Source organism: Sorex fumeus, unplaced genomic scaffold (assembly GCF_029834395.1).
Source record: "Sorex fumeus unplaced genomic scaffold, SorFum_2.1 ptg000129l, whole genome shotgun sequence".
Classification (NCBI taxonomy): Eukaryota; Metazoa; Chordata; class Mammalia; order Eulipotyphla; family Soricidae; genus Sorex; species Sorex fumeus.
In genome coordinates this window covers 9688206-9705634 of record NW_026606186.1, presented here as the reverse complement: position 1 = coordinate 9705634, position 17429 = coordinate 9688206, and the positions used below count along the sequence as shown (strand labels likewise).

At 39.5% G+C, this 17429-nt stretch overlaps 1 protein-coding gene across 1 annotated transcript; it reads right to left on the bottom strand.

Moving 5' to 3' along the window:
• Positions 1-218: 218 nt before the first annotated feature.
• LOC130045749 (complement C5-like) lies at positions 219-15451 on the bottom strand. The gene is made up of 6 exons (XM_056138585.1): positions 15432-15451; positions 15200-15282; positions 14462-14549; positions 4811-4934; positions 421-630; positions 219-317 (listed from the first exon to the last, which is right to left on the bottom strand). The coding sequence occupies exons 1-6, from the start codon at positions 15449-15451 to the stop codon at positions 219-221; spliced, it is 624 nt and encodes a 207-aa protein (XP_055994560.1).
• Between the last annotated feature and the right edge of the window lie 1978 nt (positions 15452-17429).

Here is a 17429-nt window from a genome sequence, read left to right as displayed (position 1 = left end):
GACCCGGGTTCAATTCCCAACATCCCATATGATCCCCTGAGCACCGCCAGGAGTAATTCCTGAGTGAAGAGCCAGGAGTAACCCCTGTGCATTGCCAGGTGCTACCCAAAAAGCAAATAATAATAATAACTGCTGTGATTACTGTTACTTGATTTGACTCAGGGCCAAGTGACCACCAACGTTCTGTCAGACACTGTGGGCTACCCATAGAAGAAAGATTAAGCAACATCCACTACCCATGATTCTGACTGAGTTTCAACAGTAAGAGAAAGGTCTTCATCTGGTGAATATGCATCTTTATTTGGAGACAGATGTATCTAAAATTATTTGAAAAAGAAAGAATTTTAGTGTCAGTTTAAACAGTCTTCGTGTTAGAACAAAGAAGAGGAATTCAGGCTGGCAGGTGTCTTTGTGGCTTACCTGAAGCTGATTGCCACATTTTTCTTGACTCTTTAGGCAGACTGAGTCAGACACTAAATCTGTTGTCTGAATTCCTGTGACAAAGTAGTAGACCAGGAGACAGGCTGTAGGAGCCATGTGCTGAGACAGGGGAAGGTTCAAGAGTTGGGAGGATAAACCTGGGAGTTTCTTCTCTATTCCAAAGTGGACAACTTTTCCCTTAGAAGAAACCTAAAAATACACAGCAATCAATAAACATCAAATTGGGTTTAAAAACTGGGTAGAAGTTGAGTCAATAGAAGAAAAGAATTAATATTTGTCAGTTTCAAAAGGAAAAAGTGCGTGGGTGCAAGCGGACTTGAGTGGTCGGTGGCCAAGAGCCGCCTCCTGGCCAACACATGGCGATGGACAAATGGGGATGGACAGGAATGGACGGGAACAGATGGGAATGGAGAAACAGTCCCCAGGCCCCAGTAGTTGGTAGTCAGTTTATTTCTCTCTCCTCCCCTATGTAGTTCCATCTCTCCCTTACGGCACAGTCATAGTTGTAGTTTTGGTCAGGTCCCGGTCATCATGTTTCCCTCATCCTAGTCTCTTTGTAGATCTCAAAGCCCTCTCTTTCTTATCTCTTCTTCCCCATCACGTCGTAGTCTCATAGTCCTCTACTTCCAGTCATCATCATCATCTAGTCCTCCTTCTAGTTCCAAAGTCCCAAAGTCTCTGTTCTCTCTAGTCTTCAGCATCTAGTCTCCTCTTACCCCTCACAGCATAGTTATATAGAAATCATGAAGGGTGGTGATATACAAAGGTGGGGGTGAATATTATCATAACAACAAAGAGATGTAAAACCACTCCTTCAGGAGATTAACTCAAGGACAAAATCTCATTTGAGGATTCAACACTCCAGATTACTAGGAGGTAGGCTCAAGGCATGGGATTCCATCCAGGGTGTATTACTTCATCCTTTCCTCAGCTAGTGATCCATTTAAACAATCATAGTAAATCTACTTCTTATAATATTTCTAGTCATTTTGTATATAGTAAGAGATAAAGTAAGGTTGGCTCTTCCTAGGGACAACTCACTATATCTTCCAGACCATAGTCCTCAGGTCAGGTTAGTCTTACCTCACCCCAGCAGGGTCCTTATTCAATTACTTCTTTTTAGGTCGCAGCAGAATTTGTCCATGACCATGCTCCTAACTTATTATACTTATGGTGCTTAGCTCGTCTCCTTTTGATGCCAGGGTAGCTTACAGCGTACCCTGGTTCCATCCAGTTCCTCTGTCGGGACCCTGCTTTTGGAGTGCTAGGATCTAAAGGCAACTGAGGCTTAAGTCAAGTAAATATGGATGCCCAGGAGTAAATATTACTTTGGAGTCAATTAACTCCTATGTTACAAAGCATAGCATAACTGCCTTCCTGTATTTATACAAAAAGGACATTGTTAAATAAACCATGCAAATGACATAAAGGAAAGAGAAAGCAATATAGGATTATTAGTGCTTGATGAAATTGGGTGTGCCTCAGGGGAACTGTTGTGGGAGTAGCTCAATAAACTTTAAGCTCCCTGTGGGAGGAGCAAGGACAACACAATGTTATCCAACGAATATTCATTTGGCATCTACTCTGAAATTGGTACATATATGAACACAACACTTATGGTTATCATATTATTGTGGTTTTATTAAACTCATAGAGTTAGTTGCAGATTAAGATTCAGGTATAGATACAAGCTGTTCATTAGCTCGGGCTGAGTGATAGTACAGCATTTTTCCATAAGTGTGGTCCACAAAAGTTCAATCCCTGGCACCTCATATGCTCCCCATTCTTCACCAAGTGTGATGCCTGAGCACAGACACAGGATTAAGCCCTGAGAACTGCCAGGTGTGACCCAAACTCTACCCACCTGCTAAAACAACAGCTACAACAACAACTGTCTGTTGGCCTAAATGTGCTTTTCTCAGAATCAGTAAGGTTCTTACCTAGTTTTAAAAAAATTATTAGTAAATAATATGTTATTAGACACTGAAAAAAGAGAGTTTGGAACTGTTGGCTTTAATTGTTGCTTTCTGAACAGATATTTATCTAGGAAATAACCCATATTATGATGCTCCAAAGTTCAGGTCTTTTTTAATAGATCATGCTGTTGATCTTGCTATTTTACAATTAAATGTTTTGTTTTGTTTTGTTTTGTTTCAAATTTTTCCCCTTTCCTTTCTATTGTTGTTGCTCTGATGACCTAGGGTTGTCTGCATTTGGTTGTGATACTTGCCAGGATTTCACACCTTAGTTGTAGTGTTCTCACTCATTTGGACATGCTACAACTGATATCACACACATGGATAGAACTCACATTGTGGTGGGTCCAAGGATCCCAAACAATAGTGCCAAGATTGTCCTCAGTATATGGGACTGTGTTGAAGATGAAACTTTAGAACTAATGTCTGCAGGGCAGGTGCTCTACCACTGAGCTATCCCTGAGTCCAACTAAAAAAATTTTTTTTCAGGGATCCAACATTCTTTATTTAGTAAGACAAATGCAATTATTTTGGTGTTTTTTGGGGGGGGATCACACCCAGTGGTGCTCAGGGCATACTCCTAGTTCTGTACTCAAATCACTCCTGGTGGGGCTTGGGGGACCATATGAGGTATTGGCCACATGCAAGGTAAGTACTCTACTCACTGTACTATCATTCTGGTCCCAGGTGAAGAGAATTATATTTATGTGCATTAATAAGAATTAGGACACTAATTGATTTTAAAATACAACAAAGACACTCACCTTAATTTTATTTTAAACAATAATCATTGCCTGAAAATGCTACATCCTTTCTTGAGTATCTGGTTAAATTCTTTTCTATTGCAATTAAGTCCTAGTGACTAAATCCCTTGTAATGGCATGCATGAGTAGTCTGAAGACAGAATGAAGGCTCTCTTTAGAACCTTGTCAACAATCATAGCAACATGGATGGAACTAGAAGGTATCATGCTGAGTGAAGTCAGTCAGAAAGAAAGGGACAGAGGCAAACTGATCCCTCTCATATGTGGGACTTAAAGACACATAGCAATGTAACAACAAGTGTCCAAAAGCAGCATAATAGGAGAACTGATCCACACAATTGGGGAGGAGAAGGGGTAAAAGGAATGATGGGGTACTTGGGAGAGGGAGATGCATACACTAGTGATGTATGTGATATTGGGATTATGTGTATGACAAGCAATTATTAATAGCACTGAAAACCATAAACTTTCAATCAATAAAAAATAATTTTAACCCCTTGACAACATGCCATAGGCTATCACTCCAAGAATTAGAAGACATTAAAGGAATCTCAAAGTGCAACTCTCATTCATTAACAATTGAGCACAGCTTTGTCTCAAGTAAGGAATTCTTTTAAATATTTCTGCCCCCACGCCTTGGAGGAGAGCGGGTTGAGCTTTCCTCCACGCCCCGACCAGGGCTCCGGCAGCCAAAGACCTCCAGGACCAGCCACCACCATGCTGAGACCACTCTCCGCACACATGAAGGTACTGGCAGAGGGACAAAGTCAAGCGGGTTCCAGGGCCAAGATCTCCAAGCCTACTCGGATTTGGGCCAAGCATCCTCCACCCAGATCCTCCAAATTCCAGTAGGCGGGGGTCACACCCACCGACTGATGCCCTGGCGCCGTGTAATCCCATCAGCAGCCAAGACTCAGAGACTATAAAAACCAGATCCCGGAAGAGAAGAGTGCAGTTTTCTGCCCCCGCGCCTGACTGTCCTCGCTCGCCAGGACCCCTTGGAGGGGAGCGGGTTGAGCTTTCCTCCCCGCCCTGACTAGGGCTCCGGCAGCCGCCAAAGACCTCCAGGACCAGTCACCACCATGCTGAGACCACTCTCCGCACACATGAAGGTACTGGCAGAGAGACAAAGTCACGCGGGTTCCGGGGCCGAGATCTCCAAGCCTACTCGGTTTTGGGCCGAGCATCCTCCACCCAGATCCTCCAAATTCCAGTAGGCGGGGGTCACACCCACCAACTGGCCCCCTGGCGCTGTTTAATCCCATCAGCGGCCAAGACCCAAAGACTATAAAAACCAGATCCCGGAACCGTGCGGCCGCAAACGCAGCCGCACGACATCTTATTATGACATCTTATTATCTCATTCCTACTTTGGACAAACTGGCAGGTTACCGAATGTAGCCTGCCCACAGGGCAGAGTCTGGCAAACTCCCCTTGGCGTACTCAATATGCCAAATACCAGTAACAATGATGGGTCTCATTCTCCTAAAGAGCCTTGAATATAATCTCAGGGCTAGGATGAAGGAGACATTACTGGGGCCTGCTCAAGGCAATCGACGAATAACAGGATGATTTGTGATTTTTTTGTGTAGTAGGTTTCTAGATATAAGTTAGATATCATCAACCTTACCAGGTAATTGTAGTGTGTAATATTGTCAACGTAAGGACTTTCAGGGGTGACAGTTATGCTCAGAGTTCTGCCCACAAACAAAGTCTTGTAACTGTCTGGCCAGCTGACTGACAGGAAACTACAACTGTGGGATGAGTATGCCACTGCTTCATGGTACTTTCTGGCTTAGTATTTGGCTAGAAGTTCTGGGATAGAAGTTTTGACCTAAAGAAGATAAGAGATAAACATGTCAAATGCTGACTCATACCTTTCAACAATAATGATCAACAAAAAGATCAGTATTGATCACTATTGATGATCAATATGGATGGGGGTGGTGTTTTCGATCCTCAATCTTCTTCTAGTCAGGTATGTAGCATGGACATTCCATTCGTTATGAATGGAAGTGGTGGTGAATAATATTCTCTCCTCTTTCTAACAGCTGCATAGTATTCTATTGTGTAGATGTACCAAAGATGAAGTCATGAAATTTACATACAAGTGGTTTTACATGGAAAATATCATGCTAAGTGAAATGAATCAGAAAGAGAGGGACAGACATAGAAAGACTGCACTCATCTGGGGAATATAAAGTAACAGAATGGGAGTTGAACACCCAAGAATAGTTGAAATAATTACCAGGAGGTCTGCTCCACGGCTTGGAAGCCAGCAGCACATGCTTAGATAGAGAAGGGAACACCAAATAAAGGATGTTGGGAGGACTCGCTTGGGATTTGAGATGCGTGCTGAAAGTAGACTATAAACTGAACACGATGGCCACTCAATACCTCTATTGCAAACTAAAACACCCTAAAGGAAAGAGGGAGCAAAAGGGAATGCCCTGCCACAGAGGCGGGGTGAGGTGGGGGTGGGGTGGGGGGTGGGAGGGCTACTGGGATCATTGGTGGTGGAGAATAGGCACTGGTGGAGGGATGTGTACTCTATCATTGTATAACTGAAACCCAAGTATGAAAATTTGTAAATCTACAACTGTACCTCATAGTATTTCACTAATAAAAAATAAATAAATAATAATATTCTCTCTTCTTGGGGAGATACAGGAAGAAGGGAAGTAAAGATAATCTGTTTAAGAGTAAGGTCATGGGGAATTCTTGTAAATATAAATGCCATACTATACCAATCCTTTAACCCACACACATTTGGCCTATCTATGTTTAACTTGAAGCTGAAGAATTGGATATTATTTGATGAAGATATTATTAAGGAGGTAACTTGGAAACAGTGAAATACAATGGGAAAACACTAAGAGAGAGAAGAGACACGTATTTTAACATTTTTTAGTTTTAGAAATAGATATATTCATTCTGACAACTAATATTTTCTTGTCCCTAGTTTGTCAGTGTGTATGCTTGTTGACAGATACAAAGGTGGTGAGGATATATTTTTGAGAAATTTGAAGGCACTTGAAATTATTAAGATCTCAGTGAAATAAAGTGAAATTTCCTCCTACATCACAGGGTACTTAGAGAAGTATCCTTCGAGAACATGTGTTAATGTGATCCTCCTGGGGCTTGGGTCACGGCTCAGTGAAAAAATATAAGCTTTGTCTGCATAACACCTGTTGTTTTTATTTAATTTTTTATTAAAAAATTTTAATAGTGAGACATCATGAGGTATAGTTGCAGACTTACACATTTTTGTGCTTGGGTTTCAATTATACAATGATCAAATACCTATCCCTCCACCAGTGCCCATTTCCCACCACCACGGATCCCAGTATCCTTCCCACTCCCCATCCCCCCCAATCCCACCCTGCCTCTGTGTCAGGGCATTCCCTTTTGTTCCCTCTCTCTTATTGGGTGTGCATAACACCTGTTTTAACTCCTTCACTCTGAAAGGGAAGAGAAAATAAATATACCCTTTTGGAACCAAAAGATAGGCATTAAGGACTCAAAAACAGGGAGAATTCAAAGACCCTACAACAGTAGAGAACAGAACGTTTAGGTGATAAAAAAAACTACCTCACAATGACTGAATTTGAGGTATTGTGGGCGGGCAGTAAGCAGTGTCTGTGGAGAGGGTCTAGGACAGGGTCACTTGAGATCAGAGGTGACTCCTGCCACATGTAGAGAGAGGTACAGGGTGGTTGCAGACCATTTGCTAAAACAAGCCACCCTGGAGATCTAGGTTGGAGGTGGAAAGAGGTGTGTAGTTTTATACAGAGTCTTACGGGGACTGGAGTGTTGGTATAGCTTATAGGATGCTTGCCTGGTATGAGACCAAACCTGGGTTTGGTCCCTGACCTCCACTAGGAATTATCCCTGACCACAGATCCAGGAGTAAGTATTGAGTACTGATGAGAGTGGCTGAAAAATTACAAAATTAAGTCCTATACTTTTGAAAAAAGTATGAGAAAAAGTGGAGCCAGAGAAGCAGCACAGTGGGTGAGGTACTTGCCTTGCACATGGCTGACCAGAGTTTATTTTCTGGCACTCCATATGGTCCTCTGTGTCTGCAAGGAATGATCCCTGAGCTCAGAGCCAGGAGTAAATCCTTAGCACTGCCAGGTATGCCCCCCCCCCACCAAATGAAAAGTTATGAAAATATTAAGGGCTGGAGCGATAGCACAGCGAGTAGGGCATTTGCCTTGCAAGCGGCCAACATGGCTGACCTGAGTTCGATTCCTCTGCCCCTCTTGGAGAGCCCGGCCAGCAAGCTACCAAGAGTATCTTGCCCACACAGCAAAGCCTGGCAAGCTACCTGTGACTTATTCAATATGCCAAACACAGTAACAATTGTCACAATGAAGACGTTACTGGGCCCGCTCAAGCAAATCAATGAACAACGGGAGGATAGTGACAGTGACAATCCCTAGAAATGTCTTGACTGGATAGAATATCTTTAATATTTTAAAGATATTAAAGTATTAATTTATTTTAGAGAAGACTGAATCATAGAAATATTTCAACTAAAAATCTTTCATATAAAAAGAAAGGATAGGGTGAACATAACCTGAGAATCACCCCAAAGTAGCTAACAAACAAGAGATTACTGATCAAAAGTGAAGACTAGAAGAGAGAAAAGGAGAAAAGTTTTAAAGTAAGGAAATAAGAGGGAACTGAGAGCATAATGGGCTACACATGTGCCTATGTTTCATCCTGGTTCCCCAAATGTCACTAATAGAAATCCCCAAGAACCAGTAGGAGTCTTACAAAAAGACAAAAATAAAATAACAAAGCTCAAAAGCAAGTGAACTACAGAAGGCAATAATAGATTGTTTAAAGAGAAAAGGTCCCTTGGCCCACCAGTTATTTGCCTTGCAGAGAGCTTGAAAGAGGACTGAAAACATTACTGTGAGCTTAGCAAAACACACAGATAAATTCGATGAGAAAATTTCCAATGCTGTAGCAGGTGCATAATCCAGATTTCAATAATTTGAGGAGATGTGGGAGGGGGAAAAACAGAATGCAAAAAAAATATGATTTCACCTGTGAATTGAAGGAGAGGATGAAAATAGGAAATAATGGAGATGACTCTAATTCTTGTATTCCATTGGTAGTCTTGCTTTAAATTTGTCACTTAAAGTAGCACAATGTTGTTTAGAAAAAGAGGCAAAAAATTGACTCCTAGATACAGAACTAATAGGATCATGCTCTTCATGGAGTGTTCAGTATGTGAAATTGTACTTCTTGTGATGATGGGTCAAATGTTTGTGAGAAGTTCATGAGACATACAATAAAATGTTCCCCTCTATCAGGCACACTAATTACTGCTCAGGTTCAAGTACATTTGAAGTACAACACATCATAATTCTGCTCACATGAAAATCCAATGTTGCCACATCAGAGGGAATGTTAATGATAAATGAGACTACTCCATCGGAATCTGTGGTACTTTGCATCATTCCTAGCTCTTTAGTCAGGGTTTTATCAAATATTCCTTCCAGTATTACTGCAACCCCTCTCCTGTATAGTAGCCAGCAGCATTCTCCTGTACCTACTGGAATAAATCCGTTTCAATAGCTCGTTAACACCATTAATTGTAAGAATGCAACAAACTAAACATTACCTAGCATTGACTTTTAATAGATTAGTCTATATTTTATGGTAGCAAATAATGTAATAGAAAATAACACATATATCATGACTCTTCTATTAAAATTTTACCATTTTTTTATGAACTATGATTTTTAGTACTATTAGTAATAGTTTCCTGCACACATTTTCCCAATATCATTCTCCATAAGAATCTCTGCTCCCCCCAAGAATGTTCCAGGAACCCCTGCACTTCCCCTCTATTTCCACCATTGATTTTTTTACTAGCAAACCTTAAATAAATTCCCTCTTTCACTCCCAGGCACAAACTTGCTGGATTTAAGCTAGTAATCAAATGCATTTCTACTATGGTCGTGTTTTAAGAATTTCAGATATGTAAAATAATTACATGCAGTTCAAAGTCTAGTGACTGAATTGTTAGATTAGTGTTTGACATGGATTGGTAAAATTATTGCCAGAACAGTAACTAGACAGTTGTTTGTTGTTATTATTTTTGTTCTCCTTTTTGCATTACAGTCTTTATGATTGCCTTGTCTTACTCTTTGTCTCCTCAATCTCTTCTCCATTTTATTATCTACCTTGTAGTCCACAAAGGATCAATAGCTCTCAGAGATTCTCTACCCAGCATAGACTCAAAATGTACCATATTAGATTTTCTAGTCATCTCACCTTAATGGTAAATGGAATTCCAGGCTTCAGAAAAAGAGGAGTGGCAACCAAGTCCAGAGTGTAGAATGAGAAGCTGTATTTGATATCAGTTATTTTGTTTTCATAGAATAAATCTAGTAGAATAATATGCATTACTCTGAAAATGTGGCACACATAATGTAACATCTCCATGTTCCTTGGTTCCCACTCTGTGCTTTTCTTCATTTGGTTAAGAATATGTCATTCGTTTATTCCCTGGTCATTTAATAAAGAATTACAAACCTATATTTGGATGATTTCTCTGCTCATCCTGAAAGAACCTGATTCCTCGATGAACCAATAAAGTGTGGTTGTCAGGAGGTTGGCAAGAGTTCCATTCATCAGTTTCAACAACTGTGTTCTTGTCTAGACCATTTGATTTATCAGATAATTTATCTCATTTTCTCATTGAATAATTAAAACAAAAAATAGAAATAGTCTCAGGTCCTGAAGTGTACACTTTCCTGTGGGAAAATTCATGCACATATGTTCACACAGCTTGTTATTATTTGCAAGGCCACAGTCAAAGCATTTCTGGGCATTGTTGAAGAGGGCAGCCTCAGTTTCCCCTTCTCAGTGAGAGAGAAAGTCACAGCTTTCTCTGCCATTCCCCATCCACCTAACGCATACTTCATCCCCAAGTCTGTCTTAACGTTCCAGGAATTACCCAGAACCATAAAATTCTGCCCTGGAGCTTAGGCTCACAGTGCCTGAGTCAAAAGACAAGAAAGCTAAACCAGTTAAGTCTTTAATTAATAAGAAACATAAGAACCCAATTTCCATCTAAAAGGTTCTACAGGAAGAGCCTTTATCTGTAACTTTTTTTGCATCCTTTGTAATATTTTTCAATTGAATATCAAAAGAAATTCAATTGACCAGAGAGCCTTTAGAAGGGGTTACACAAAACTCCCTTTTAATTTAGTCCAATACTAAATTCCTCTCCACTTGGGGAGCTCCTTTACTTTTCTCTTCTCCATTCCAATAAACTTTTCTACTTTCCAACTCTGAACATCTTTATTATTCAAGATTTTCATTCTTGAAAATATTGAAGAACCCAGGGAATACTGAAGGAACACAGAGACTTGCCACCACCACTTCTGCCTCTCCTGTGTCAGTATGATAAAAAAAAAAAATCTTGTGATATTTCATTAAAAATTTTAAGACAGAATCCAAATGACAATGAAGTTTTCATTATTTTATTAATTCTGCTGAATTTGTAAAAGTAAAATTTTCAGATGGCACCATCAATTATTCTTTATGATAAAAGGCTATCATTTGCAGGCATGGTTTGGTGGGTCACTATTATAGAAAGAAACTTTTATTTTATTTTTCTTTTAATTTTTTTTATTTTATACGGCAGTTCACAGTAATAAGCACTCCAGCTCCATGGAGCTCATGGATAGTATTTTGATAGAGCGACTGTACTTGCCAAATACTGAATCAATATCAGTTACCGAGTAAACTGTAGACTTTGAAATGTGAAAGATGACCCCTGGGGTCATATTATGATCAGTAATTATTACCAAAAATTGCACAAGTTCTACTAAAACTAATACATATGACAGTGAACTAACCCCAAGGCCAAGAGCATGTATGTCAAAACCAGAACTGTGATTCCTGTTGTGCATTGCAATCAAGTTTGCAGAGCCACAACCCAACCAAACCTCTGACCTAGGTCAGGGCAAAAGATTCAAAGGGAAATAAAAGGGGGGAAATAATAGAAATTTAGGGGGAAATAAATAGAAATTTATTTAAATAGAAATTTAGGGGGAAATAATAGAAATTTAGGGGGGAAAAATAGAAAGGAAAAGCAATTAGAAATGAATTTATATATTACTATAGGAACTTACCTGCACGTATGTCCACAAAAATATTAAATTTTTAATATCCTTTGTAGTATTAAAACTGATTTGTGCAACACCACCAACCAGCTGATTTTTTTAAAAGAGTACAAAAAGGGAGAGGCAATAATTTACAAAACTCATAGAGACACAACCACAAGTTCTTCTTTCATCTGTCTGCAAAATCTTCCCTTGAAAATGGCATTGTTTGATGCAGGTACGGTGTTTGCTTTGCACATGGCCGTCCCTCTAGGGTTCAATCCTCTGCATTTCACATGGTCCCCCAGCACTGCCAGGAGTAATTCATGAGTGCAGAGCCAGGAGTCACCCCCTGAGCTTTGCAGACCGTGGTCTAAACCTCCCTGCAAACCTCCCTTCCCACCACCTCCCCCAACACACACATACGTCTCTCCCCCCCCACCCCATCTACTGCCAGTCCCCAATATTGTAGTTATTTGGATCATTTCATGTAAGCCTTCAGCATCAGGTCATGTTCTTCCTTCCTAGGAAAGATTTTGATGGGACTGAAAATCTCTGATGTCTAATCATGTTAAAAATTTGAGGCATAATTGGGTACCACCATATCTGATGGATCCAAATTTAAGGATTGAAATTGCAGGATATCAGGTCCACAAAATGATGAGACTTCTTTAGAAACCAGCGTTTGGGAGCTCAAGTCATATATATTTCCAAGCCCAATGTCTTATTGGTTTGGCTTAGTTCTGTAAATTCTTAAAGAGGAAAGTCCACTTTTATTCTATGTATTCTGGTTAGCTTGCCCCAATTCTCCATTTCTGTAAAGACTGATTTATCTCTTCTTACCTTTGTCGTTTGTATTCCTGCAAGTAACATTTCTTTTCCGTTATCATCTAAATCTTCTTTTATTCCAAAAAAAAGGCAAAAACACCCCCCTCAGATATGTTAGTACTATCATAATATCTGTTAAAAGAAAATATGGTTAACTTCTTTTGGGTTTTGTTATTGTTTTGGGCATTTGGGTCCTTGGGGAGAAATCACGGGTAGTTTTCAGGGCAACCTCCTGACTTATGCTCAGGGACCACACACAGTGCCTGGGAATCAAACAGAAGTCAACTCCTTACAAAGCAAGTGTCATAATGCCTTACCATCTTTCCAGTCCTTAACTCCTTTTCTCAAAAGTAATTTTGTTATTGAAATCTAATGTAACCACTAGAATTTTGCTTTTCTCTCTGGAAACAGAGTTGGTGTTCACTAATGCATTTCATTCAGAGTCCACCAGTGCTGAAGTAAAGTAGCCATTTCTATTAGTTGACAAATGAGGAACTGGAGTCCCAAGATGACAGAAAGAACTTATTCCACTTCCATATATTTTGAGTTCATAATAAGTTAGCACAGAACTGAGTTTCAACCTATGTGTCTGTAGAAGGAGTCATTAAACTTCTGCTGCCCATTTAATGAAAGAGTTAGTATCACATTGATCCCAAGGGTCACTGTCACTGTCACTGTCCTCCCCTTGTCCATCGATTTGCTCAAGCGGGCCCAGTAACGTCTCCATTGGAGACTTTGTTGTTACTGGGTCTGGCATATCGAATACGTCACTGGGAGCTTGCCAGGCTCTGCCGTGCGGGCGAGATACTCTTGGTAGCTTGCCGGGCTCTCCGAGAGGGACGGAGGAATCGAACTCGGGTCGGCCATGTTGGCTGCGTGCAAGGCAAACCCCTACCGCTGTTTGTATGTTAACTGTGTATTCAAAAAATGAATACAAAGCTGGCAACTCTCTCACAGTCTGTATTTGTTGGTCTCAGGCCGCTTCCCCCACCCTGGAAGACCGATGACAATGGGCGGACAATGGAGGAAAAGAGGGTCAGGCTGGTTGGTATCAATTGCAGTTTACTCCAATCTCATCTCCATTCTCTCCTAATTCCCCTCCCCCCCATCCTCCCTGATTCTCCCCTTGGATTCTCCTTGATTCCTCTCTTGTATTCTCCTTCATTCTCTCCTTCCCCACTCTCTTTTCCTCCTCCTCCTTCTGACCCTCTTACAGACTATGTCATGAGGGGATTGGGATAGCAATTACACATAGGTGTTGAGCTGGAGCGATAGCACAGCAGGTAGGGCATTTGCCTTGAACGAGGCCGACCCAAGTTCGATTCCTCCCTCTTGGAGAGCCCAGCAAGCTACCAAGAGTATCTCGCCCGCACGGCAAAGCCTGGCAAGCTACCCATGACATATCCGATATGCCACGCACAGTAACAACAAGTCTCACAATGTTACTGGGCCTGCTCGAGCAAATCAATGAACAATGAGAGGACAGTGACAGTGACAATGACAGTCATCATATAATCAAGAGATGTAAGGTCTCTCCCACAATGTTATCCTGCAATTAGTCACATATTTATCTTTCCATTCAAAGAAAAACATGAACTCTCTCTATTTAAATATAAAGCAGCAAACCGGTATTCTTACCACTTTGTCTGCAAGTATGATTTCTGGAGCTATAGCACAGCAGGTAGAATGTTTGTCTTGCACACGGCCAACCCAGATTCTATTCCTCTGTCCCTCTTGGAGAGCTGGCAAGCTACCAAGAGTATCCCACCCGCACAGCAGATCCTGGCAAGCTACCCGTGGCATATTCAATATGCCAAAAACAGTAACAACAAATCTCACAATGGAGACGTTACCGGTGCCCACTTGAGCAAATTGATGAACAACAGGACAACAGTGCTATGGTGCTACAGTATGATATCTGGGTCTATTTAATAAATTCTAGAATAACTTTAAATAATTAAGTTGTACAATTTATTAATATTAACTGCCACAAATAAAAAGAACTAGATTTTTCAACATCACATTTCACTACCTGAGTAATTGGAGTCACCTAAATAGTCAGTGTGATATTCAATATTTTTGATTATTTATTACAAAGTTATAAAACACCTTTGAGTACCAAATCAACAAATATACTTCTGATAAGTATTGAACTCACCTGCAGTTATTATGGCAGCTATTTTTAATTACATTATTTAAAATTTTGAATCAGCCTTTATCAACACAAAACCCGCTGGAAATCATCATATTTGACTCACTCCCAAAATTAAATACTTTTGCATTCAGAGGCTTGATGAATCAGAAAATAAAAAATTTCTTACCTAGCTTTTATATTAATCTTGAAGTCCTGTAGGTTTTTATAGCTGATAACATTGTTTTCTGGTTCTACTAAGACATACTCTGCTCCTTCTAAAAATAAACATAAGAAAGAAAGAACACATTTATTATTAAAACTTCTATTCAAGTAGAATTTTTTTGCTTCAAGGGGATAGATAAATATCAATAACATTAATATCCTTTTCCTTGTCATGCCCACTATTCACATACATGGGGAGCCTTATAGAGATGAACCTCATCTTTCCTCTAACAATGCTATCTCCACCGAAGACCATGTGCTACTATCAAAAGTCTGATAAGACCAAGATTCAGTTTTCCTTATTGTGTAAAGGTCTTTTCCTATGACTTTTATATAGTGTTTGATGATGTTCACAAGTGTTTGTTAAATTGAGAATGAGTTCATTCATTAGCATATCTGGTGTTTAGCGATTCTCTTTCACTCTATACAAAATCAGAACATCAATCTCAAACTCTCACCATGGCAAGACATTATTATCTGTAGAACATAAATTAATTTTTAAATGAGAACTAAGCCAAGGGAGTGAAGGGAAGTGATCAGATCAGGTGGTAAAAGGCAAAGCAAATATATGTTCAGGCTGCTTTTTTCTATGTCAGAGTTAAGCAGAGCACAGAGTTTATGGCTAGAGTCCAAGACACTTAATAAGTAAACCAAATACTGACCTTAATCATGTCAGTGGGTATTCTCTCTTTTGAGACATTACCATATATCTTAATCTCAAATTGCATAGCTCCTGTTGTTGTGAAGTCCTCTCTGTACTTAGCATTAGTAGTCCATAAACCATACCTGTGAAAACAAAACATTCAAAAAAATGTAGGTTCCCTCAAGTCATATCTCTAATTCACCTACTGATTACATCTACTATTCAAATGAGCTTGTAGTAAGGGTTAAGCATTGTGTTCATTGCTTTATGTATTAACTCATTCTATACTCACATAAATATTTGAGAATGCATTACGTTAATATCTCAATTTTATCATCAGAAAAATTTCTCCCAGAGAGATTAACTAACTTGCCTAGGAACACAAATGTAGATATAGAATTTTATTGATCATTCTGCATCTTAAAATCCTTGGCCAAATTCTGTGCTAGTGGACAATGACCACAGTGGATAACCTAATATACTGTGTCTGAAAGATTTTTAAATTCTAGATAAAAATATGCATTTTAAGAAGAGTTGTATGCATAGTGTAATTTCTTTCTTGCTGTACATTCTCTGGTATACCATAGTATATATTTAGCTAGAAAATATTTAAATTTAAAGGCAATGATCAACCAACCACTTCTAAAGTTCTATCATATTACTAGATACCACAGAATATACTATAGGACAGAAATGTGGATTATGTGTTTAGGATCATTTGATAAGATGAAGCTTGAAATGATCAAATGCAGTTTTGAAGATGAGACAACTCAAAGATACTGTGAAATTTTTTTTTCAGTGTCAATGAAATACAAGTCTTCACACATGCAAAGCATTTACTCTACCCATGAGCCACATTTCCAGCTCCCAGAATAATTTTAGAGGGAAGGTATGGATAAAGGAAAGAGCAAAGGAGCATGTAGTCATCAGGTAGAACTGGGTTCTCATTTGAGCTAACCATTTAAAAGCTACATGACCTGAATAGTCCTATAAATTTCTCTGATACTTAACATTCTTAACTGGAAAAAAGAAATAGTAAGGAACTGAGTTCTTGGCACACAAGGGTGGGGGGAATTCATAAATGTTTATTTCCTCTGTATGTTGAAGTGTTAGGGTTTCAAGACATTATGCAATATGAAATTTTCCATGTATGTCTTAGAATGTCCTAGGAGTTATTGTCTGACATAATTTGAATGTTTTTGCAGACTCTGAAACACCTACTAGTGGACTTAGTCCATTTGCAACATGTTTCTGTTCTATGAAACTCTTAGAAACTTTGGGGCAGTGTCTGTCTCACAGTGTTCCCAGCCTGGCTTTTTCTATGAAACATGTTCACTGAGTTGGATAGAACAGACTATCTTGGTGCTGGCGCTGGTCATTCTCTGTCAAACCCTTTCCTTGCTTCAGAGAAGCTGTGCAGATGTCCCTATAGGAAGAGGAGAAAGGACACTCACTGAGTCTGAGAAATAGTAGGAAACAAACTTTCTTTACATCAGCTATTTTTGGTCATATATAAATGTTTCCACAAACCCATGCCATAATTATAGGTACATCTACTGCTTATAATCAAAAGAACTTCAACAACAAATAATTTTAAATACTTAAGATAGAATATAGAATGGAATCTTGAAATCAGGGAAAGTTACAATTCCAGGATTTGTAGTACTTCCTATATGGATGTTTCTCCCCCTTCTGGGTCCTACAAGAAAGAAGAAAAAAATTAATTATACTTTTTTTTCTTTTTTTATTAGTGAAAAACCATGAGGTACAGTTATAGGCTTACAAATCAAATTTTGTGCTTGGGTTTCAGTTATACAATGATCAAGTGCCCATCCCTCCACCAGTGCCCGTCATCCATCCCCACGGGTCCCAGCATCCCCCCCCCAACCCTCATTCCCCCCCCCGTACTTTTTTAGACAACCTATAAAACATGAGTTCATATATACAAAATAGCATGTGATGGATTGTTTCAAGAGATACATATTCTCTAAGAAACTATGTTGAAACTAGATACAGAAACATTGGCCAGGTATAGAGTCTGAGACCGTCAGCCATTCAAGTCAGTTAGCAAATATTAGTAATATGTAGCAGAGTAAGGCAATTAAAAAGGCTTATATTTAAAACAATAAAAAAATAGAATGATGAATTCAAGGTGTCTTAAACTCTCCTCACTTTCCTTCTCCCCAAGTGAGACCTCTTGGATAATTTTCAGGCAAAGTCTCCATGCTATGCTCAAAAGTTTTTCTCTATTTCCTGTCATTTTCAGAATCAATTCATAATACATCAGGAA

Bases quoted from the DNA above. Each gene is read 5' to 3' on its own strand.
- LOC130045749 (XM_056138585.1), bottom strand. From the start codon at position 15,451: ATGCATTCTCAAATATTTAT. The intron at 4,935-14,461 runs GTAAGAAATTTT...CTCATCCCACAG, and splicing joins AAGATTAATATAAAAGCTAG to TTGTAGTTTCCTGTCAGTCA. The intron at 631-4,810 runs GTAAGGTTGATG...GTGTATTTTTAG, and splicing joins TTACACACTACAATTACCTG to GTTTCTTCTAAGGGAAAAGT.